Source organism: Manacus candei, unplaced genomic scaffold (genome assembly GCF_025592945.1).
Source record: "Manacus candei isolate 608988 ecotype Guabito, Panama unplaced genomic scaffold, ASM2559294v1 h1tg000011l, whole genome shotgun sequence".
NCBI classification, from domain to species: Eukaryota; Metazoa; Chordata; class Aves; order Passeriformes; family Pipridae; genus Manacus; species Manacus candei.
In genome coordinates, this window is record NW_026138059.1 from 8,937,513 (window position 1) to 8,961,431 (window position 23,919).

At 34.5% G+C, this 23,919-nt stretch overlaps 1 protein-coding gene across 2 annotated transcripts in view; it reads right to left on the reverse strand.

Annotated features, from left to right (window-relative positions):
- Positions 1–7,666: 7,666 nt before the first annotated feature.
- The window catches only part of SNTG2 (syntrophin gamma 2), a 146,528-nt gene continuing 130,275 nt past the window's right edge, over positions 7,667–23,919 (reverse strand). The window contains exons 15-17 of one of the 2 annotated variants that reach the window (XM_051778117.1): positions 18,272–18,364; positions 14,058–14,168; positions 7,667–8,081 (exon numbers count right to left, since the gene is read on the reverse strand). In XM_051778117.1, the coding sequence (XP_051634077.1) occupies positions 7,950–8,081; positions 14,058–14,168; positions 18,272–18,364 (336 nt within the window). In that variant the 3' untranslated portion in view covers positions 7,667–7,949. The remainder of the gene's footprint in view (positions 8,082–14,057; positions 14,169–18,271; positions 18,365–23,919) is intronic. The other variant, XM_051778116.1, reaches the window with a different exon arrangement.

Consider the following 23,919-nt stretch of genomic DNA (forward strand, 5'->3'; position numbering starts at 1 on the left):
GGAACGTGAGAAAAAGAAGAGTAGGATGGAGCATAGAACTAAAAATTTTAGATCTTAACTTTCTTCTCATTTTTAGTCAAAAAAAAAAAAAAGAAAAAAGGGAGGAAAAAAATAACATCAATTAATCAAATTGTTTGAGAACAACTACAGAGATTTTTCAGGCAATTGAATTTTTTCAGGCCAAGAGATGAGAATTTAATTGTAAAAGAATGAAGTTTGATTGATTTTTTGAAAGAGCTATGACAAACACAACATATAATCTTTCAGAAAAATGACCTTGAAAAAATGAAAGTGGTATGATAAATCTAAGGGTAGTGTATATTGTAGATTAAGATACACCAACAAAATTGAAGCAATCGATTAGCAAGCATTAGACAAAAATGGGATCCACTGTTATACACAGGTTAACATACGGGCACTTACAAACTGTTGGGAAAGTAGTGTAGTTGTGGATGGTAGAGAATATATTGTGTTTATTAAAAAGTATATTGAAAATAATTTTTAAAAAATTACACCTATACCTTGCCTACTTGCCTGTATTGTTATGAAACAAAGTATTAGTTGTCCAACTAGGAGAACATTTTCTCTGCTGACAGGGGAGCTAAGCAATTCTGAGTGCAAAGAACCACCTGATGAATGGTAAAGCTATTTAGATATAGAAAAAAACCCCAGAAACCTCTATGTTTCTAAGATAGATAAAGTAACATCATAAGAGAGCATGGCATATAAATGGATTTACTACCAATGAGAAGGCATTTATTGTTGAGGGATGTATACTAATTAGCATGGCAAAAGATGTACTGCACTGCTGGGTCTACTGGGACATACCAGACAAGACTGAAGTATGGTGCAAGTTTTCCAAGAGGAAAATCTTGTACAAGATCTTATTGATTAAAGCAGAGAAACCTTGTTTACAACCTTTTCATATGAGCATTCAGAAACTGTGTTTTTTGGGGTAATTAATTTCCTGATTGCAATTGAAGATCTTTCTCCACAGGATATAAAACATGAGAAACTTATTAGCGATTAAAATAAAATGAAAAAATACTGACGCGATGAAAATAGTTAATGTGGCAACAAAAGGCATTAGAAGCTCTTGGCTTTATAGAATTAGGGTGACAAGTATTGTAACAAAATAAAAGAATGTTAAGAGTATTTTGAGATCTTAGTAAAACTCTAAAAAAATAAAGTGCAGAGGAAATCAACAAGCAAACTAAAGGAGATTATTAGCAGGACTGGGAAAAAAAGGAAGACTTGGGACTCTGTAAGTGTCTGGGAACTCAGAATGGTGATGTCATAACAGCATTCTCACCTACTGTATGGAGCGAGTTAACTGAAACTCCTCAGTGCCTTAATCCAAAAGAAGGCAAAGGGCAAAATAAATATAAGTTTGGTTATGATTCTAATTACTTTTCCTTTCATCCTGCTATGAATATCCTGGTGATGGGGAGAAATAAATCTCTAATAATACTAAAAATGCTGATAAAAACATAATTGACTGGCACAAAGAACTGAAGCCCAGAAATGTATTTGACATTCAACCCTGCAGTTGTTTGGATGGTTACTGTTCCCTACTTCTCTTTGATTGCATATATTTCCCCATTTGAGTTCTGTGAAAGTACCAATACGATGCGATATGTGCTAGTAAGTGCTGGAGCTTTTGTGGAAGCCACTGTGCTCTGAGTGGCAGGCAAAACTGCTACCTTTACTCCAAAAATTCTTCATAGTATTACATATAGTTAGAGTACAAATGCAAATCATACCACTTCTCCAAGTCTTAGTGTGAAACATTTCAAAAACGGGTTTTTTTTTCCAGTTTTATCCAACAATAAAACAATCTGACTAAACACACTGGTTCTGTAAGGGATTTCTACTTTAAAGCACAGGGAAAGTTTTATCTCTAAAACCAATTAAATATTCATATTCACGCAGCCAGGGAATACTTTGCTGTCTTCTGTGGAAAAAGAAAACAGTGAGCTAATTATGTACTCTACTTATGGATGTTGCAGGGCAATAATTTAGCTCAGTTCTGAATGTTAGTTGAACAAAGTGCTTAAAGACACAGTAGAATGTCTCTAATATTTTTTTTTATGAGTAGCTCAATGTTCCAAGAGTCAGTGTATCCCCTGGGACATAGAACTCATCCATGAATTAGTACAGTTTCTACTGCCTCATTTGATAAATATTTTCTACTAAGCACTAGGTAGTAACTGCTAGCTGGGAAAAACAGGCTAAGGCTTTTTCTTTCCTCCCCTCTGCCTGTTAAAGGAGATGACAAACTTCTGATTTAAACTCCATTCTCTTCAGGATTGTTTTATTTTATTCTCACAATCCTGCAACACTGGTTGTGATTGCTACTTTTTATTGTATTGGTGTATAAATCTGACATTAATGCTATCTATAGAAAATTGAGCTGTCAAAAAACCCTATGTGGTAGTATAGGAAAATTTAGGCTTGTCAATGGAGAAAGATGCCTTCTCAGAATGTGATTCAATCCACTACTTTTAGGCATCTGTTGTAGGAATAAAGCACTCCCTGAAACTGCTGATCTCTTTTCACCAGTACGGAGTTGAGACTAGATGATTAACACAGGCCAGACAACTCATTTCTACCTTAACTCATTAATAAGCATTGATTATGAGATTTCCATCATAGCTGAGAATTTAGAAACATTTAAAAACTTTACAGCTACTTAGCCTAGAAATAGAAGAGAAATAATGTTCCAAGAATAATTTGTAATTGGGAAAGAAAAATAAAGTTTTTCTTACATTTAACTTCCTTTCTCTGCTTGGTTGACTCACAGTCGTAGAGATCTATGCAGCTGAGATGCTTCTGCCACTCACAGCTCTGATGTGTAGACTTGTACAATAAATCATCTTTTTGCACTGAAAAAAAGAGTCTGTGATTTAAACTAGAGGTTGGAATACCTGCATAACTGCAACTTGTACAGGGTATAATGGCAGCCATTCCAAATAAAAGATTACAGCCTTCAGCCCAAATAGTTCTGAGTTTGATTCCTTACTGAAAAGTCAGCAGTTTTTTCAGTAGGAATGAACCTTTAACTGACAATGTAGGCAGCTGTGCACTGAGGGACTATTAGAAAAGAAAAGCATTTTTGTTCCTCTGTGTATTATTTAAAATTGTACATATTTTTTCAGGTTAAGTCCTGTAAAAGTCATTGGGACTTAAAACAGCAGTGGATTTTGGCTCACGTCCATGAAATTAGATAACTATGAAAATCTATTACTTGACAATTTTTCTGGTTGAACTAGATTAAAATACATCTTCAATTTCGTCTTGCATGCCACACAAATCCCTTTTGTACTTCTTAACAAATTTACTACAAGGTCTTTTAGTTCACATAAGATAGTTACTTCTCTACATGTTTCAATACAAAAGTACCCAAACATTTTTGAAGCATAGGTTAAGCAACAAAATACGTGATATATTTTACATTTTTTCTTTACAGTCTTTTCATCTGTAACTCAATGAATAGCAATTCAAAGTAAGAGAACTACACTGAAAGATGGATTTGCAAGAGTGATAGGTACTTCTAGCTTGCATACCTAAGTAAAGAAGGTTTTTAAGATTGCACAGTCTGTCCATCTGTCCATCCCTCCCCTGCTTCTATTTTTGTACTGCTTTGTCCCATTTCCCATGCACTGGAAAGGACAGACATCACCACTTTGCCACTCATGAGAGCATGGGGGAAAGTACTTCCTTCCTAACATTTACCCTCTCTGCCCTCAAAAACTTATTGGAGAACACAGGAAAACTATATTAAATGAAAAATCAACCACAGCAGTAAACAAAAAGCAGAAAAATTGCATTGCCATTATACACATTTCACTTTGAACACTGTGATAGAGATACTCCGGTGGGGGGGAAGTGTTATAAAACACTGACAGTATTTTGGTAGAAGCATTTATGGAGCTGTACTTAAAGGTTTTGTGGAAAAGTCATGCCTTGTCTGAAGTTATGAATTAATGTAGTTCAGATATAAGACAGGATTTTAGATTTATGGTTGCAAAGTGTGTCAGAGCTTAGCCCTCCTCCCCCAGAAAATTATTATTTAAGCTTCAGGCCTACTGTCTCAAGGGTGGGAATCACTTTGAAATACTTTTTCTAAGATCCTAAGATCCTAAGCTTAGAAGAATTCAGTCAGATTTCTACAACTTGAGCTTTGGATCGGCACAGCCTCAATATTATAATTCTGTGCTTTATGATTACAGGCAAAAAAAAAATATAGGTCAGATTAAGTCAGTGAGACCCTCTGGCAACATCTAAATTTATAAATAAAATTGTCAGGGCCTGTTTTCTATCCCTGAGGCCATTGGGCAGGAGCTTGGCCACAACCCCCCTGTTAGATGCTCAGCTGCTTTCAACAGGGCAGCACAACCAAGCCATGCACTGAGAACAGAGCTGAGCTGACTTTAGCTTGATTGTGTACAGGATTTTTTTCTGCAGATTTTAATCACTGTAGAGCAAAAAATGCAAGAAATGATTTTAACAAATCATCGGTATGATTTAAGTCCAGTGCCTAAGTCCATGCTGTACCGCTCCATAATTTATAAGACACTGATGAGCCTTCCTCTGATATAAATCAACAGTACTACCCATTTGCACAAAATCATGTTTGTAGATGGATTATTTTTAGCCATTTTACCAAGTTCTGAGTTTAAATAAACACATAAAGATAATTTCAATTTACAGAGATTATCCTCTTTTACTCATTTCTAATCACAAGTGACTATCTTGATTTGTGATGGTGCCCAATTTTATAACTCTATGTTTGTATGATTCTTTCCGTAGTCTGCTGTTTAAGGTGCTCCTTGTAGCAAATGCCTCTCTCCTCCTACCCCTTATTCAATTCTGGTATCCCTTTGTCCTCCTAGAAAAAATAAAGGAAAACTATACACAAATGCATAATGAGGTAGTAAGACTAAAGCTTAGTATATAACGAGTATACAACAAAGCATATTAAAATTTCTTTAGTGATCTGATTAGTAATCAAATATTTGACATTCCAGCTGCCCAGTCACCATAAAGCAACTGTCCTCTGCCCCACAGTGTGATTCCTGAGAGGTGACTGTGGAAGGTACCTACACAGTAGTAGATCTATTTATCATTTGTGAATCTTATTATTTTGCTACTTTGAGGTCTTTAGTGAGCTGAAAAGTGGTACAAATACTCAAAACTTTGACAGAAAAAATATATGCATGTTACATGATGCACACACTAAAAGCAATGACAAAATAATGCACTTTACTGACAAAAAAAAATTGATAAATTAATATAAGCAACTAAACAAATTGGAAGCACAACATTTTCACATATGAGGCATTTGACAAAGAAATGCAAGGTGCTATGCAAGTCCTACACAACCTATATAACAGCTGAGTAACTAGCTATCCATGAGCTCTTCTCAGGCTCTGGCAGCTTGCTCAGAAGACTGGCCTTTAGTCCCTGCCTTGAGGTTGTTGCACAATGTGAAAAGAAAAAAAAAGCAAGTGAGCAAATAAAGATCCGCAGGATCCTCATTAAAAATATGTTTGGAGAATTATTTCTGAAATACAATGCTAAAATTCAGAGGATGAATTTATAAGCATTTTTCTCTAGTATTCCTTGAGATTGATTTGGACATAAAGAAGAAAACTACTATCTTGCAAAAACAGTAGCAAACATAGCTCATTAAAAGCCTAAAAGAATTTAGAAATTCCATGAAACAAATAACTAAATTACTGAGAGACTATGTAATAAACTAATCTTAATTTCTTTTAAGTTTTTATTGTATTTTGGAAGATATGTTTATAATTACATGATTCTTAAAACATTAAGCCTAGAGGTCTGACTGTAGCATCAGTTCTGTACTAGCTGGTACAGTTTTCTACTGTAATTACCATATTAGTGCTGAACTTTGTCTATGACAAAATATCAGAAAAACAAAATTGAAGAAATTCCATAATTCTTTATCTTACGCTCTGACATTTATAATTGCTCATGCTAATAACTGAGAATTGATTTAAGAAAGACATTCTAATGTTAATGCTTTAATTTGTGAATGTTAAAATCTCAGTAAATACAACAAGCAGAAAATAAAATAGAAAGCTGAGAATTAAATGGAATATTTTGAATAAATGTGTGTATGAGAAAGAATTCTTTTGAATTTAATTTAATATATAAACGAGATTATCTATTAAAATACCACAATGACTATATATATTTTAAATTAATAAAAATATTTATCACCTCTGTTAAATATTGTTTAAACAGGAGTTAGAACTCCCACTATGCCTCCTTGCAAACAACATCAGAACCCTAAACAACACAGTGCCTACTGTTCAAATTAATTTCTCTACAGATAACACTTAGAAACGAGTAATCTTCCTGGTACGATCAAATCACCTGCATTAGGCACTTTATTTGTGCCTAAGCTTTAGGTGGACAGATAAGCACCCCTTTGAACTACGTGCCTAAGGCCCTACTGCAGTCTGCCAAGACAGCTTAAGACCTCAAGGGAAGAATTTAAGTGACTAAACTTAAGCACTGAATTTATGTAATAACACTCCTCACCTGGGAGCTTTTAAAGGCACATACTTCTTTTCCTTAGGATAGTTTAGGTTTTTACTTTAGCAGGATGCTTTACAAGATGCCTAAAATTTAGGGAGGACTTTGATGAATTCACTCCTTATCCATTGCATCTAGCTTGGATATTCTACTTGTTTGTTTTATTTTTTGAAAAAAAGTGTAATTGCCTGATGCTGTTTCAAATATGCATGTGAGAACTGAGACTTCTATCACAGAAACCTGCAATATTTGGTATTTTTTACAGAGAATATGCCCTAAGATTAAAATGTCTTCCTTTCATATATTTTTTCGATAGCAGGAAGAATTATCTGTGCATATAAGAAGATGATTTCAGAAGGAAGGTTAGGAATATGTTGAAAGTAAAACCATATTATTTCCTTAGCAAGGAGAAAATCCATTTTGCTTACATATAAGTCAAGGTTAGAGCTGTAGGAAAGAAAAGGTGGGTGGCCCAGAAACATCTTCACGTTTTGTTATGTTCATCCTATACTGGAAGCATCATCCTCCAAACAAAACAGTTTATTAAAGAAGCTGTTCTCAAGCATACAGAGCATCACATCAAAGGGTAGCATCAAGGCAATCTGTGAACGAATAAATGAATGGGTCATGGAAACTTTATTCATAGATAAGAAAACCCTATGGCAAGTTTTCTAAAACTGAGTGCCTATAGGCAGGCTTCTTAGCTGAGTCTAAATCTCTTCACAGTTGATCTACCATGATACTTAAATACACACTTAACATTACCTTGTGCATACACGGAGGTTACTTAATGTGCTTAGAGCCAAGCATGTGCTTAAATATTTTCCTAGATCTGAAATAGAGTATTTAGTGTTTTGCCAGAGCTAAACTCTCAGGCCTTGAAAGAACCCAACTGTGGAACTATAATTTTTCAAACATATAGAAGTAAGATAAAAGTTCAATTCCTACTGCAGTTGTCTTCAATATTACTTCTTTACTACAGTGAAGACTGTAGAAATTGCCTGTGTGCCCAGCACCTTTCAAGTATTCAGAGGCCAAATTTTGGACACACACTTTTCAAGTATTATTCCACATTTCTATCTAATAAGGGGGAGTATGAATGACCATGAGAGCAGAAATCAAAATGGCACTAGAACTATTACTGAATGAATATTCATTTAGAATTTTAGATTGATGCAGAAGATGACAAACTGATTCAGTTTGACTTAGTATTTGTTAACTCATGGATTCAAAATATTTATCAGATTGTGAAAACTCTTAACATTACAGATAACACAGCTAAAAGCTTCTTATAAAATCACAAAGTTGCAATATTGTGAATGAAATAACTACTTTTTTAAGAAAATAATTTATTTTCCATAGTCACAACATATAATCTAGTATCAGTTACTGTACATATATTTTCTTGCAATACTCTGACTGTCTATGAATAATGGATCCACAGATGCCACCTTTGCTGCTATAAAGGAGTGAATACAGTGTAAAACTGCCGTCAGATCCTGAAATTCAAGTTCCTGAAAGAAGTAAAAGAAAAAAAAAAGAAGAGAAAATGTGAATTCATATTCAGGCTTATAAACATTTTATATGAATACAGAACAGAACAGTCAGCAAACAACAATGGATTTAACATGAAATTTGAATCTTTAAGAATAAAAGCTGTATATCTACACCCTCTTCACTGCAGGTGTCACATGTCAACTTAGTTTTTCATGTTGTGCTACCTTGTTTACCTTTTACTCAGCTTGAACAAGGAATGCAGTCAACTGGCAAGAACATTCAAATATTGCAACATAGAATCATTTAGGTTGAGAAAGACCTTTAAGATCATTGAGTCCAACCATCAACCCAGCACTTCCAAGTCCACCACCAAATCATATCTCTAAGCGCCACATCTACATGTCTTTTAAATACCTCCAGGGTTGATGACTCAACCACTTCCCTGGGCAGCCTATTCCAATGCTTGACAACCCTTTCAGTGAAGAAATTTTTCCTAATATCCAATCTAAACCTCCCCTGGCACAACTTGAGGCTGTTTTCTTTCACACTATCACTTGTAACTTGTTTCAGGTAGTTGTAGAGAGCAATAAGATCCTCCTTGAGACTCCTTTTCTCCAGGCTAATAACCCCAGCTCCCTCAGTTGTTCCTCATATGACCTGTGCTTCAGACTCTTCAGCAGCTTCATTGCTCTTCTCCAGACATGCTCCAGCACCTCAGTGTCTTTCTTGTAGTGAGGGGCCCAGAACTGAACACAGGATTTGACCTGCGGCCTCACCAGTGCTGCGTACAGGGGGACAATCACTTCCTTAGTCCTGCTGGCCACACTAGTTCTGATACAAGCCAGGATGTACAACCACAAGACTGTGGTGCTTTGTGTTTGTAGGACGTGCGATGTCTGTGGTAGGTATTTGTGAAGGTTGCTCAGAGAAGTGGTGTTCTGGTGGTGGATGTAGCTTGCATGTAGATTACAACAGGGAAAGGGGAAGAGCACTGGGGGTTAGTTTGAAAGAATGGATTTAGTAAAAGATGGTGATGGCTTTCTGAGTTGGGAACATGTAAATGTTGCATGATCTGAGGACAGGGACACAATATGTCTCTTAGCAAGATACTATCTTGAATACAGTTTTAAGGGTGGAAATTTGGCCTCTTCAGGTTTAGAATATAATGTGAACTTTTTCTAGAAAATAACACCAATGACACCTCTTCAAACAAACACATTGCTCTGTTAGTTTATTTTTTTTTTTAAAGTAACACTTCTCTCTGTACTCAGCCAGGCAGATGAATAACTGATCATTTTATTTGCACTATATCATTTAATACCATCCTTATGTTTGTTTGCCTTATCTGTGACTGCTGATTTTTTCTTTAATTAAGATTTTCAGTTATTTAGAAGAATCTGTGCATGTCTAATATTTCAATAACCAAAGCTATTTTGGTTTACTATATGCATTGTAATATGTGGATTAAGTACAACAAAGGCACTAGAAGGAAGACATCAAGAGAAGAAATGAAAAGACTGGATTAAAAGAGTGGGAGGACAAGACTGCAAAACTTCCTGCTGGTATTGAAAATATAAAAAGTGAGCACATTACACCGACCTCCATCACTGTATGTGCACAGCCAGGAAGAAAAACATATGTTGTTTCATCCACCCACCTAGGAGAGCTGGATTTATTACATATCATAAAGAACTTGACAGGCCTGTTGCTTATTACTATACACACAATTTTATTGATTACTTCCGAGAGCTGTTGAATCACTATTTGAACAAGACATGACCCTGTATCACATAAAAGGCAAATAATGGAGACACTGACAGATAGTGTTATTGTACCCCATGCATTTCATGACTTCTTTAAGGACATTGGTTACCTGCAGTGTTTACTAGTTGTTGATAAGAGCACAAATATTACAAATATTACAACTGTATTCCTGAGCATATTTTTTTCAATCAGATTAAAATTATAATAACATTGAAGTCAAAATAGAAACCAAAATTCTAAATTCAGTTTTATATCGCAGCAAGTATACCAGGGTTTGGTTGCCATATCATGGATGAGAAGAATAAACGTATTAGTATTGCACAGCTTGTTATAAACACACAAAGATACACTGTCATCTATGGTATGAAAGATTCTTCAGCTACAAACTTCTATTTGGTCTCCTCTTTGTGACTGTCATTTGCACAAACAGCAGAAGGATAAGCTAAAATGTTGCTTTTACCCTGCAAGTCTAAGAACCAGATCTATGATGCCAACATTCAGTGCCAGATAATTGCAACTCTCTCTCTCAATTAAACTTAAGTCCTTTAAGAGTGTTCTATAGGGGTCTGGAAGAATCAGATGGATTCTCACCTACAGCTTGAGCGATTTCAAATGCCACTATGTAGTTCTAAATCCGAAACACTTTTAAATGTTGCACTGGCAGATGCAGACTTTGCTAACGCACAAGAAACTCATCTGAAAAGATGTTTGTATAAAAGAAGGCAATTAAATTCACTCATTCCAGTAAATATTAAAATACATTTCCAACAGCAATCAGACTGTCCAATACTGTCACACAAGCAGAATCTTAACTCCTATCTACCATTATGTTGCAAATGTTTTTCAAGATCTCATGATGTTCAATAGTAAACATCCAGACTTCGGTAAGAAAAGACACATGTTAATAAAAATAGAGAAGGGCTTGAGTGCTACATTATGGTTTACTGATGATAGAGATTAATGTTGCAGTAAAGTGAGAGCTTTGCTTGCCCTCTCCTTATTTGCCATATCTCTCAAGAGGACTTATATAGAACAAATATGGAATAAATATCCTTTCAGAGAATAGGATTTACTGCAAAACTGCTGCAGTCTAATTGTAAAGTCACGTCACATCATACCACTGTACCACTCTGAAATTACAGAATAGTTGAGGCTTGAAGTCAGTGAAGAAAATATGTTGAATGTGCTCAGTTAAATATGCAGGGCTCTTAAATTATCTGTGTAACAGACAAGAAGTTTATGAGACCAGCAACGTCTAGATGAGGTTTCAATATGGCTCACAATAGTCTATTGACACAAAGGTTTCTTGTCTTTCTTTCTTCCATAAGTATTTGAGACTGAGAAGAAAAGGGAAATGTTCAATTAAAATATTCTTGTGGAATATCATCAGGAAGCTACAGTTTATCTAAGGGAGATAAAGAATCAGTACGAACTTGGAAGCATTAATCTTAATTTTTCCTTTTTTTTTTTTTAAGTAATCTTTAAAATTCAAGGTAAAGAGCATCTATTATTATTAAGATTACTTGCAAGGGTAAGTTCAGAGGAAGGGTAAGTTCAGAGAAGTACTGAACTGGGAAACTATGAGAAGAAATTGTAGGGAATATGAGAAACAACTGACAGGAATCTTGGCCTTATTATCTCCTTTGAACAAAAAAATTTAAAATGGAAGAATGTGTTGTTCACCTAAGACTGAAGTGCAAAGAAAGAATTATTTGGCTTAAAATTTCTGGAAGGAGGAGAAACATCATCTCTAGCTAGTAACCAAGGTACAAAAACAGAATTCCCAAATGAGATTTTTTTCCCCCAAGAATTTATAAGCATATAAAATTAGACATAATCTAGAAAATTCTTTCGCAACCCTTACTGTCTTCTGCCAAGTGAACATAAGTCATCTGCATCAAGCTTCATTTTGTACATAGTGGCTCATTTACTCAGGAAAAATGAAACTTCTATTATTTGATGACACTTTTTCTCATTATTGGCTGCATTTCACTGCATAGCACCATCTGGCTCTATGTAATCTCTTTCAGTGCAATAAGCAGAGGCAGATACTGTACTGTACTATGGGTATTAGTGTTGGATATTTTCCAACCAGCCTGTAACTTTGAAGTCTAAGAAATCATACCATTTGGGTGGTGGGCATACTCTTGATTATATGTACCAGTTATCTCAAGTGGAAAGGACACAACTGTGTCCCAGTCTCATTTAATGTGAATCCTAGTGGGTACACTGCACTGTGCAGAGGCAGTGGTAAAAAGGTATAATCACTGACATCCTGATAAATCCTCAGCTACTTAGTATCATCCTTTCCTCTGGCCTTTAATGAGATTTTTCTGGGATCTGCCAACATTTACAACACATATATACATTTAGTTACATAGATACTTAGAATTCTGTATGAACCATTACATATCAATTTCCATCTTATACTTTCAAGGTACCTCACAAATATTCATGAAAATGTTGCCAATTACAAGCTGTTTTCATTAGAACTATGTAAAATAATTTTTTTTTAATGTTTTAAAAAATCTGTCCCCTGAACAAAATTTGCTGTAAAATTATCATAAGGACTCACCTTTGAAATAATTTTACAGATAATAAAATTTTCATAAAATGCTAAAATTTACATTTTTTAATATAAAGAGTAAAATACATGTAAAAAAATTAAAAACAATTTAGGTGAGCACAAAAAATAAAAATAAAATAAAATTTAAAAGTTCACATTGTTTACCACAACAGAAAGAGAAATGATTTAGTATTAAAGTAATAGAATTCCATTACAAGCAATGGAATTGCAGCCCTTGGCCAATCACACACGTGGATTTAATGATTTAATACACAGAGATACATGTTATAGTTTTTGCACCAATACAATCTTTCTGTCTGACCTGAAAAAAGAAACATAAGCTCTCTGCAAACAGATGATCATGTATAAAATGAGGACAGCAGTTTTCTTCTGTCTCCAAGGAGTACTGTGAGAAATGAAGTGGAAACGGGCTGCTGCTATAGATTATTATTATAGTATTGTAAGTTTTTAAACAGATATAATATCTTTTATAGTAGAGACAAGAGACAACTCAGGTTAAGCTTGCTGATGAAATCCTGAATAATTTATTAATGTGGATCTATAAAGATGTATTTGCTGTAACTTTATGATAAACAAGAAAGCTTAGGGATTTTCTCCTTACAATTTTTTTTAACCATTAGAAGGATAGGTAATATATAACTTTTGTGTATGGTCACTATAAAAAATATTACTTTTCAAGTGGCTTTAACCTGCAGAATTCCAGCTAAGAGTATTTGAGAATTTTCATAGGTCTTCAGATACTTTTCTGTAGTTTTCATTGGTTTTGTCCACCAAAACTCAGTTGAACCTCACTCTTACCCTCTTCTCTGTCATATCAAACCAAACTTCTCCTCATTCTTTTTAAAACCACATGATTGAAAAATCATCTATGTATTTATTTATTTATTTATTTATTTGTTCAGTGGGAACCTTGGGATCACAGGGCAGAATCAGTGCAGATTATGGTGTTACAGCCAAATCTCCAGATGACCAGTCCTGAATAAGAAACATCTGAAATTCAGTTGGGAACCTGAATTCTAAGTTTCATGTTTTTATTTGATAATTGCTGGAGAAAAAAAAAAAGGCACTACTAATCTCTCATCTACAGTAGTGACTGGATGTGTCCACAATTCCAGATACTGCAAAGCGTTAAGTGCTCTTAATTCGCAGTAGAACCAATAGGTTTCAGCAATTGCTTGGCCTCTTGCAAGAATATTCCCTTTTTTAAGCTAATAACTGTTACACAATCTTTTATATTTTTAGTGAACCTTAACCATATGTGTGTTCAAAAATTTAAGTCCACTTACACAGCAGCTTAAAAATGTATTTAACATTTTTATAGTTTTATTTTTCCTTTATCTTTTTAAAATGCAGTTTTTAGATATTATATCTATTATAGTTGATGGAATAACATCACAGAATCTTTCTGAAAGACTAAAATACCAACATAGCACAACTTAATAACAGGCTTATACAAACAGTGCAATAAACTTATAGGTACTACATCACTTCCGTTTATTGTAGAGTTTCTAAAGAATAGGAAGAAACTGATAAGCTGTGACATGTTCATCATACGTATGTGCAGTAGTAAATGGAATCTTTGATGCCTTGACAGTAATTTTATTTCATGTTTTACAAAACTTAGAAAGAGGATATTGCTTACCTTTGTCTCAATTTGTTTGGTGTCTAGATTCTGAAAAAGCAGCTTTACTTTTGTTTTTCCATCATCTGAAGAGCCTTTGAGTTGAGAGAATTTAAACCTCCACAGCACATTCTAAAAAGAAAGAAATTTGATTAAGAACTCTGTTACATGTACTTACCTAGAACTATATAGATTGATGCTCAGTGTTTGTATATTAAGATAAAGCATTAGGGCAGTAAATACATTACATGATAAGAGGCTCTTTGCAGAGCAATAAAAATTAACAGTTCTGTATCCTATGTTAAAGGAAAAGATACAATATTGATATTCACTGACTAAACAACTATTTAGATTTAAATTCTGTGAAGGTTGAATGTTTCAGTTGCCTATGTAATATCAAGATCCATGGTAAAAGCTTAATTCCATAAAGATTTATGAAGATATTTGTATCAGTTTCGCTATGAACACAATTCCATGCCATATCTTGATCTTTCATATTCCAGCTGGCTCATCTGTATAACATAGAGAATAGTGTCTTATGCTGCAAAGTTAAATTTACTGATGTATGTAACGTGGTTTGAAATCCTCAAATACACTACAGAAACACAAAAATATTATTATTGAATGTAGTCTTGGAAACCACAAAGATGTGTTCTAATTCACATAGTGGCTTGTAAAATATATAAAAATTCTAGGCTTCTTGGTCTCCTATAGGTTTATGCATGGCATCTGAGTAGTGTTGGCAAATCCTCGATTGACAGATATGCTTTAATATTTATGGAGATACCTATTTAAAACAAAAGTTGGGAAATTATTTTTGAAACCAAGATAATTTTCTGTATTTATCTGAATGTTTTCTATTGATCACCTTAAAATGTATAATTCAAAAACCCTCAAGATAACAACTTGCATCTGGACTTCCTGCTGATGTTTCCTTTAATGCCTATAATCTTAATAAAAATTCTCTGCACATGTTGAAATGTGATTCAGTCCCTGGACACTGCTGAGGAAACACAATTTAAATACTTGGAAGGCTATTTCAAAAGCACACATGGAAAAAAGTTTGCTATATTCCATTTTCCAACATGTATTTTTTCAAAATATTTTTTAAGTAGACCAGTGCTACCGGTGGTCTTCAGAACCCTACTCATAGTTTAAAAGGGAATGCCCTAGAAATAAAAACTATCTCCTGGTTCCCTGCAGACATAAATGTCACTGCCTTCTTAGAGAAATATAACAGATTAAAAAAAACCCAACTATGCTACAGCACTGTGATGGTGCTTAAACTTTACATTCATGAACAGATTTTAACTGGGTCCAGAGGGCCTAATTAGACCACCTGAGAAGTGTTCAAAGCTTAAATGAGTTTGGCTCTAAACAGGATAGATGAATGTTTGCTATGTAATATAACTGCTAAGGTGGAGATGAAACAAGAACTTAGGAACAATTTAGCAATAATAGGCATTGCTGGAGTCATCACCTCTCTCAACGGTTGACACTGAGTGGGAAAGAAGAGAAGTAGATAGTTCTGGAAGGTGGAAGAAAATGCACACTTTGGGATCCCTTTATCTCGGATGAGCAGCTGGAGACACAGGATGGGGAAGATGAACCAGCCAAGCCAACAAGAGAAAAAGAATCTCTACAAATGTGATATAAAGCAGCTGCAGACACAAAAGTATCTCTGTGGTAGGCCCAAAACAATAACAGCTGAATGAGTTAAGCCCATGATGACCCAGGAAAAGAAGTAATTCTTCCAAATAACTTTAAGAATCCACCAAAACTATTCTAGAAAAGAATTTTCTAAAAGACACTTAAATTTCTTGTGTAAGAGAGAGTAGTGAGAATATGTGAGAGAAACAACCCTGCAGGCACCAAGGTCAGTGAAGGAGCGGAAGGAGGTGCTTTTCCTGAAGGACTGCACCCCATGGGAAGGACCCACACTGGAGCAGTTCATGAAGAGCTGCAGCCCATGGGAAGGACTCATGTTGGGGAAGTTTGTGGATAACTGCTTTTCTGGAGCAGGGGAAGAGTGTGAGGAGTCCTCACCCTAAGGAGGAAGGAGTAGCAGAGATAACATGTGATGTACCCATTGCAGCCCCCATTCCTGATCTGCCTGTGCCGCTGGAGGGGAGGAGATAAAGAAAATAGGGAATAAATTTAAGCCTGGGAAGGAGGGAGAGGTAGGAGGAAGGTGTTTTAAGATCAGGTTTTCATTTCTCATTAGCATACTCCAATTAGATTGGTAGTAAACTAAAGTAATTTCCTCAAGTGGAGTCCCTTTTGCCCATGACAGTAAGCAGTGAGTGATCTCTCCCTGCCCTTATCTTGACCCACAAGCCTCTTGTTATATTTCCTCTCCTCTGCCCAGCTCAGGAGGAAGCCGGGGTCAATCCACCACACTCCAAAGCAAAAGTTCTTGTGCTTTTTGTTTCAGAATTTGTAATAAGAAGGCCCATTTTATATTATTTTTCAGACTATAAAAAAGAATGTTTTTCAATAAGTACATGAACTGGTTTCCCAAAAATTGAGATCCAGGTTTAGAGTCATAGAGCAAACAGCGGACTGGTTTTTATTTTAATAATCCTGTAGGAACACCTGCTGTGGTGTAAGAGCATTCTTTGCATCAATAGAAGACCTTAATTTTTTCATTATCTCAAAAAAAAGATTTTTCAGCAAAATTGCTATGTCCCTAATGAACTGCTAATTGCTTGACCACTTTAAGAATCTTTTCTGTGTTGGTAGGAAATATTCTGAAATAGCTATGCATATGGGGCAACACAATCAACTAAAGGTGACAATTACAGGACATAAGATGAACTGCAGAAGTCACCCATTACTGCCTCACTCGGGTTTGAGGATGCAGAGGACATGTCCATCTCTCAAACAGATGAAAAATAAATGTACTCAACTTTTCCAGAATTTTTACAGCTTAACAACAGAATCAGTCTATTTGATGGTATTCTGTATTTCTCCTTAGGTAAGCAACAAAAGTTCATCTAAATTCTCTTCATCATCAATACTGAAGGTAGGCACTCTGATGGAAACTCCTATCAATAGAGTGAGTTTATTATTTTAAAGGTGGGATTATCTGCAATCAGTCTTCGCATTAAAAAGAAACATTCTATAAAATCTATAGAGAGATTACTTTTTATAGTTAATTTGTGGCTACATGAAAAATGTGTATACTCGTGCAAGAAGCACAGTTTCAGAATGCAGTATCACCTGAGGCAGGGAAGGGTATGCATATGTATTTCGTGGAATTTTATGCTACTTCATAGGATAGCACATTAATGAAATTAGTCTAAATTTTCATGCAATCTTGGTCATTATTTCTCTGCACAAAGATTTCAATAGACTTGTCCATTTTGGCCCTAAACCTACAAAATACCAACATGCAAAAAAACCACCCTAGATCCTGTGTATTGCAAAATGTAGTGTATTCCCTCTTAACTCAGAATGACTGACTGAATTTTTTAAATATATAGTTGAAAAATCCTTTCAGTTAGGAGTTGAAGACCATATTTGAAAGGACAGTCCTTTTACTGCATAGTTCTATTAATGCAGAAACATTATTTGTATGTATGTTTACTTCTAATTCAAACAAATGTTAAAATCCATTTAGAATAATTTAAAGTATCAGCAAATTATATATAAAATAGTAGCATTATAGACAGGACTTGGAAGTTGGCACGTACCATAAACCATGCCCTGCAGGCACTTTCCATATAGCCATTGTTTTGCAAAATAAGTTAATTTAACCTTTTAGATTCTGACTTTGAAATAAATTTGCCTTTGTTCTGTTTATTTTAGACGTGGCCTAAATTTCTTATGATAGAAGAAGAATTAATCCTATTTTATATCTGTAGCTTCAAAACAAACAGAATCAGGTGACATTTCATTTCTTTCATGATTTGTAATCTTTTACTAATCTTGAAGTTTCTTCATTACAACAAACCAAGTTCTCTGCTAAATAACCTTCTTTTGCTTTTATTGCTTGAAAAGGAAACTACTTTTTTATATCTTTCTCCAAAATTTATCTCTACATGCTAAGGCACAACTAATAATTGCCCCTTTGAAGTCCCAAACTGACCACATTTCAGTAGTGCTAAATAAATAAATAGAACAGTATATGTGAGGAATAAAGACTGGACATCAACATAAAAAAATGCAATAACTGATAACTTCAATAACAGTAAAATAATACCAAGGGTTTTTTCCTCTTCTTTTCCTCTTACCTTTGTTTTACTGTCAAAACAGGTAAATCCTAGAGCAAAGTCGATTGTGAAACACAGAGTATCCCCTTGCCAACTACACATATATGTTTTAGACTGGAAAAAAAAAAAGTATGATTTTTAAGAGAACAACCATCATTGTAATTTACCATATAAAAAATATTTTGTGCAGAGGGTTTTTTTGTATGCGAAGACACTCAATCAGCAACACTGGTACTGCTTTATATTACTACATAAATACCATATTCTTGAAAACCATCCCTTACAAAATGCAACACAAAAAAAGTCAAATCTGACTATTTCAAACTTTTGGCAAACTGCTTAGACCAGAGTTATTAATGACTTCTGACATCACTTCCAGCAAATATGCAGGCAACAGTGCCTAAGTGTTTTGTCATTGCAACCTAATTATGAAAAAGCATTCTGTCTACTTGACCTCTCCATCTGATTTAAACTTTGTAGACAGTCTTTCTATTTTAAAACATATTTTCATTTGTAAACTCTGGTGACATGCCAGCACAGCACTGTGTTAATGTTAGTTAATGCAATTTGATAATAAGAATAGCTATCACCCTTTAGTTAGCACTGATACTTGCTAGACAGAGCTCTATATACACCAGCTCTATGATCACCTTTCAGGTTAGAAAGAAAAAATTCTATTTTATTAACAAAACCAGAAGTTCTGTTTAAACTTCTGAATAAGTCTTAAGGCAAAAAGTCAGTTAACTCTTTCTGTGTATTTTTAAAGCTTGCTCTCTTAGGTATATAATAGATTCTGAAAAGACATGAAAAAGTTTCTGCTGATGATATGAAACAGCTTGATGACATTCACCACTGACAGCTAATAGCAAAAAGCCCTTTGCCTTCAGCCTGAGTAGACATCTGTCCCAGGGCTTTCCTTTTCAGTCATTTTTAAGACTACACCTTTGTGCCTTATGAAATCTTTGATTTTTTTGTTTGTTTGTTTGTTTGTTTCTTCCAAGGCAGTTTTACTTTACTCTCATTGCTATTTCATAAACCTCAATTCTGCCTCACGCTTAAACCTTTGTTGACATGAAAGTTTTGCATCTGGATAGTTTTATTAAATTAAAAAAAATTGACACAAGAACAGCCTAGAAGAGACTGAAAGCATTAATGTAATTGCTTAAATTGAAAATTGTAATTTTAATTATTTTTTAAAGATTTTTAGTAAAACCTAAAACTTCTGCATGATTGTAAAGGTTTCCTCATTCCAGTACTAATAAAAATACTTAGAGTTATAGTAAAATAAGCATTTCTGAGTTACAGTTATGACATTTTATAAAGGATTTTGAAAGGTTTGGGAGTGAAATTAATTAATTAGTGCAGATTAGTATTATAATCATCTCCACAATGATGGAGACATATAACATTTCTGAATAAATAATTTTGCTAATTGGTGTTCTAAGATCATATTATTTGGCATTTTAAAATATTTCAGTGATTGATATTCAATTAGAATGACATTTACATATCCTTACATTTTATTCAGTAATTATAAGGTGGCATTAAGCAGCAGTCATAACTTATTTTCCATTATTTCCCAAATGTTCTAAAATGAACTATGCACAAATAATTAGCCTGGAGTACTTTAAAAATATTCAGTATTGGCAAATAATGGAACTGGTTTGGAAATTTTTCACAAATACTAGAGACAAATAGAATATGCTGCATTTTCACTGTGATAAACATTACATATAGATGTGTTTTTTACCTAAAAAACACACTCAATAGTGTTTTGTTTACAATAGAATTGCATTTCACCATGTAAATTTAAAAGCCTCCTTATGTCACTTCCTTCAGTTACTTTGAACATGTTCTCGGATAGCTCTGTGATAAAGACCCTCATCTCTACTCATTAACACTAGGACAGAGCACTATTCCTTTTCATTTCTGCCTTTGGAATAAGCTTCCCATACACTTGCAATTGTGTGATCTACAACAATTGTTTACACAAAAATTTAATATCAGAAGTCTAGGCTTAGTTGTCTTTCAGTGAATGTTGCAAAAAAAAAAAATAAATAGCACTGCATATTAGCCAGCTTCAGAAGTCACAGTTTAGACAACAGAGAGGAAGAGAATAGGCCTCATACTGCAACAGCTAAGATAATTGTAGTTTACGTCCTAAATCAGTATTTTCTGAGCAATGTATAATGATTTGTGGAATAATTATATTTGTAATAAAAGACAATTACAAAGCTTTTACCTGTCTAATTGTTCAGGTATCAGTGTCTCAAAGCATACACTTTTAACTCACGAAAAGATCATTAAGGTGATAATATCACTGTCCAAATAGCATAAGAACAGTGTTTCTGATTCATCCATAGAAGGAACTTCTTAGACACCCTGTCACTGATCAGAAGCAAGACACTAATGTATCTTTGGCACTAGTATCTTCGTCCAAGACCCTAAGAAGGCTTAATAGTTACAATGACTGCACATATACACTCAATCTCTTTCCCACAGACATAGAGATTTCTAGACATAGAGATGGTCTAGTTGACAAGGTGGTGATCAGGTAAAGGTTGGATTCAATGATCTCAGAGGTTTTTTCCAACCTAAATGACTTTGTGATTCTATCTTCCTTGCCTCTCATTCCCACCTACAAAATTCTTGACACTTCCATCCCAGCTTGATCCTACAGATAACTAATACTATGAGGCTTGAGAAACTTAGTACTTTTTACTATGGTTGCTATCAATTAGTCTTCCATGACTGTGCAGACATCTTGGAATCTGCAGAAGTTAATTAGCACGGAAGAGTTGGGTTAATTACCTCTTAATAGGGAACAAAAAAAAAAGCTCCTTTCATGTGTATCTTCCATCAGTTTTTACAAAAGGGCAAGGACAAGGGACAGTTTGCTTCAGTAGTCCAAAACAAAGACTGATGTAGGATTCTGTCCCACACTGAGAAGAGACTTCACAAATATGTTCAATGACAGGTCAACTAATTCCCAAACCAGCTTTTATGACTATCAGTTACAATGACTCTGTCCCTCAGAAGAGAGAATGGGTTTCTGAACAGATCTGCTAACATAACAAGTAGGGCTTTACATTTGGTTTATGGGTGTTAGGTACCCAAGCCAAGAGGTGAGTAAATGCTAAAACTGGAGACTGAATGCATGGGAAAAGACAACAAGAGAGACTTTCTTACTTCCACTCCAAGAGGAAAGCACAGATATACCTCAAATATCTGTAAGTGACAGGCAGAACCTGAGGCACAAACAGAAAGGGGGACCACTTCATGTTTAGTCACTGGCCTGTGATGAGGTAGGAAGCAAAAAGACTTGGTGGGTAGCAAGCACCACTGCAGCCCAGACACAGATGGTTTGGGAAGGAAAGGCTTCCTCTTACTCAGTTTCCTTCTATCCATAGAGGTCCTTGTCCACACTCAGCCATAGTATGAAGGCATAAGAAAGCAACCGTGCTCTCCACATTAGACAGAGGCCTTCTGATTTCTCCACACACATACGGGTCTCTGGGGTAGGCTGAAGGTATAAGTACATTTGGTTTCATCTGGGACTGGGTAGTCCAAATGCTTCTAAATAAATCTGGACATGAAATAGACTTTTGTGGTTACTGGAATACACATGGAAAGCAATGCTTTAGCTGGAAGGCCTAAATTTGCCCAAGTTCTGCCACAGGTGTCCAATGTAGTATCTCTGGATTCTTTTTTGAAGCCACACAGTCTTTACTGTTACTCTGATGTGGGATTGTATTCTGTTTAAGAAATAGTGGCTCAAATTGCTTATGTTTTTCAGTAAAATTCTTTAATATCATGATTACTATTAATGTCTGTCGAGATGTCACATTCTGAGGTCATCAATAAATACTCTTAGTAAAAGAAATACCATTTAAGATCAGTTTTAAAGAATCAGGTGGGTCAGTTACCAGCCTTTTTCAGACAGTATTCCTTTTCCTAAATTTTTCTGGCAAATAAGGTTTTTAAGGAACAAAGGAGACTCACTGATGTTGTTCATCTAAGTGCAACTCAGAAATATAGTTGTATATCTGTAGTGTATATCTGTTTTAAAGGACATTTTCTAACTCTGGAGCTGTTGTTCCTAACACCTCATCAGGTTTACAGTTTAAAAAATTCAGCTGATGCTTGGCTACATTGTGGTTAATTGTAGCCTTGCGTGAAGAAAACCTCATTTTGCTTTAACTGCAGCATTCATATGCAATACATTAATTCATTTTGGACTCAACTATGTTCTTTTGAGCAGGAATTTCAGTGTTTTTGATCAGCCAAAATACAGAAATAATACTGGTCTTCTATTTTACATGAAAACAAACTTGGCATGTACATGGTTTTCCTTGTTTATTTTCCAAAAAGGAAGTGGAAAGTAGGCAATACCATTACACTCCACCACTTGAACTATACATTTTCTTTGCTACTCTGTTAACTGCTTTATACATGTAGACATACATTTGCTCTAAGATGGGCTGTAAAGGTTTATTGCATGTAAGTGGAAACACAGACACTATTTCTAATTATATTCATGATATAGAATTCAACACATACTTTTAAAAAATAAATTATAACCAGACAGTAAAACATTAAGGCAAGAACCATATTTGTATAGTATACATATTGCACACTGTGCTCACTTATTCGCTTTAAGATCAAACGTGTGCTAAGCCTCTCTGTGAAAATAATATGACATCAATATAATAAATGCTAAAATCTTAATAAAACTTTGAATTTGCTTAGAAAGGGGAGTACTTACATTAAAATTAAATTAACCTTTTATTATTAATCCAATGAATATGTTTTTCGAATATTGTTTTCCAGAGACACCTCACCCCTTTTACATGTAAAATAACACGGTTCATGAGAACACACTTTTGTTTGTTCAGTAAAAACAGCACCTACTTCATATATAATAAAACAGCCATCATCATCTGGTCTTTTTCCTTTTTTTATAGTTAACTATCAATGAATATAGATACAATGAATATATAACAATAGTGCATGCATTTAGCATATTTAAATTAGTGATGAAGTCCAAACCCTTAAAAGTTAATGTCAAAGCTCTTTTGAGCTATTTGAGATTTACCTGTTATTTTTTAATGTAAAATATTAAATAATTTGACATTAGCCATATGAAGATCAAAAATAATTGACTAAAAATCCCAAACAGAACAACTTGAAATACCCCAAACTGAGCACTTTTCCCTCTTAAAGGAGTTAACTTTTCCACAAAGTCCATGATCTCTTAAAGTGTTATGAAAGTGAAATGTGTACAGATGACGAGAGTGGAATTCTAATGAGCTAAACATATATGAAGCAATTTCTTTGTCATTCTCTATTAAACTGAAGATTAACATAATAATTGACTCTAATTGTAAGAGGTATTTTTTTTCCCTAGAAATCAATTACTGGTCAACATTACAATCATATTAACAAAAGACTTCAGGGCTGCCAATTTGAATAGAAAAAATAATTTTTAATTAATTAATAATTAATTTAAAAGTGTTTTTTTTTCAGTCTTTCTGTCAGTGCTAGTATATGCATAAAATGGAATTTTGTAGGACTTGTCAGAGGAACTTTAATGCCTGAAAGACAGAAGGACCTAAACTATGTGCTCTTTTATTCTGCATTAGAAATAAAACAATGCACATCAGCATTTA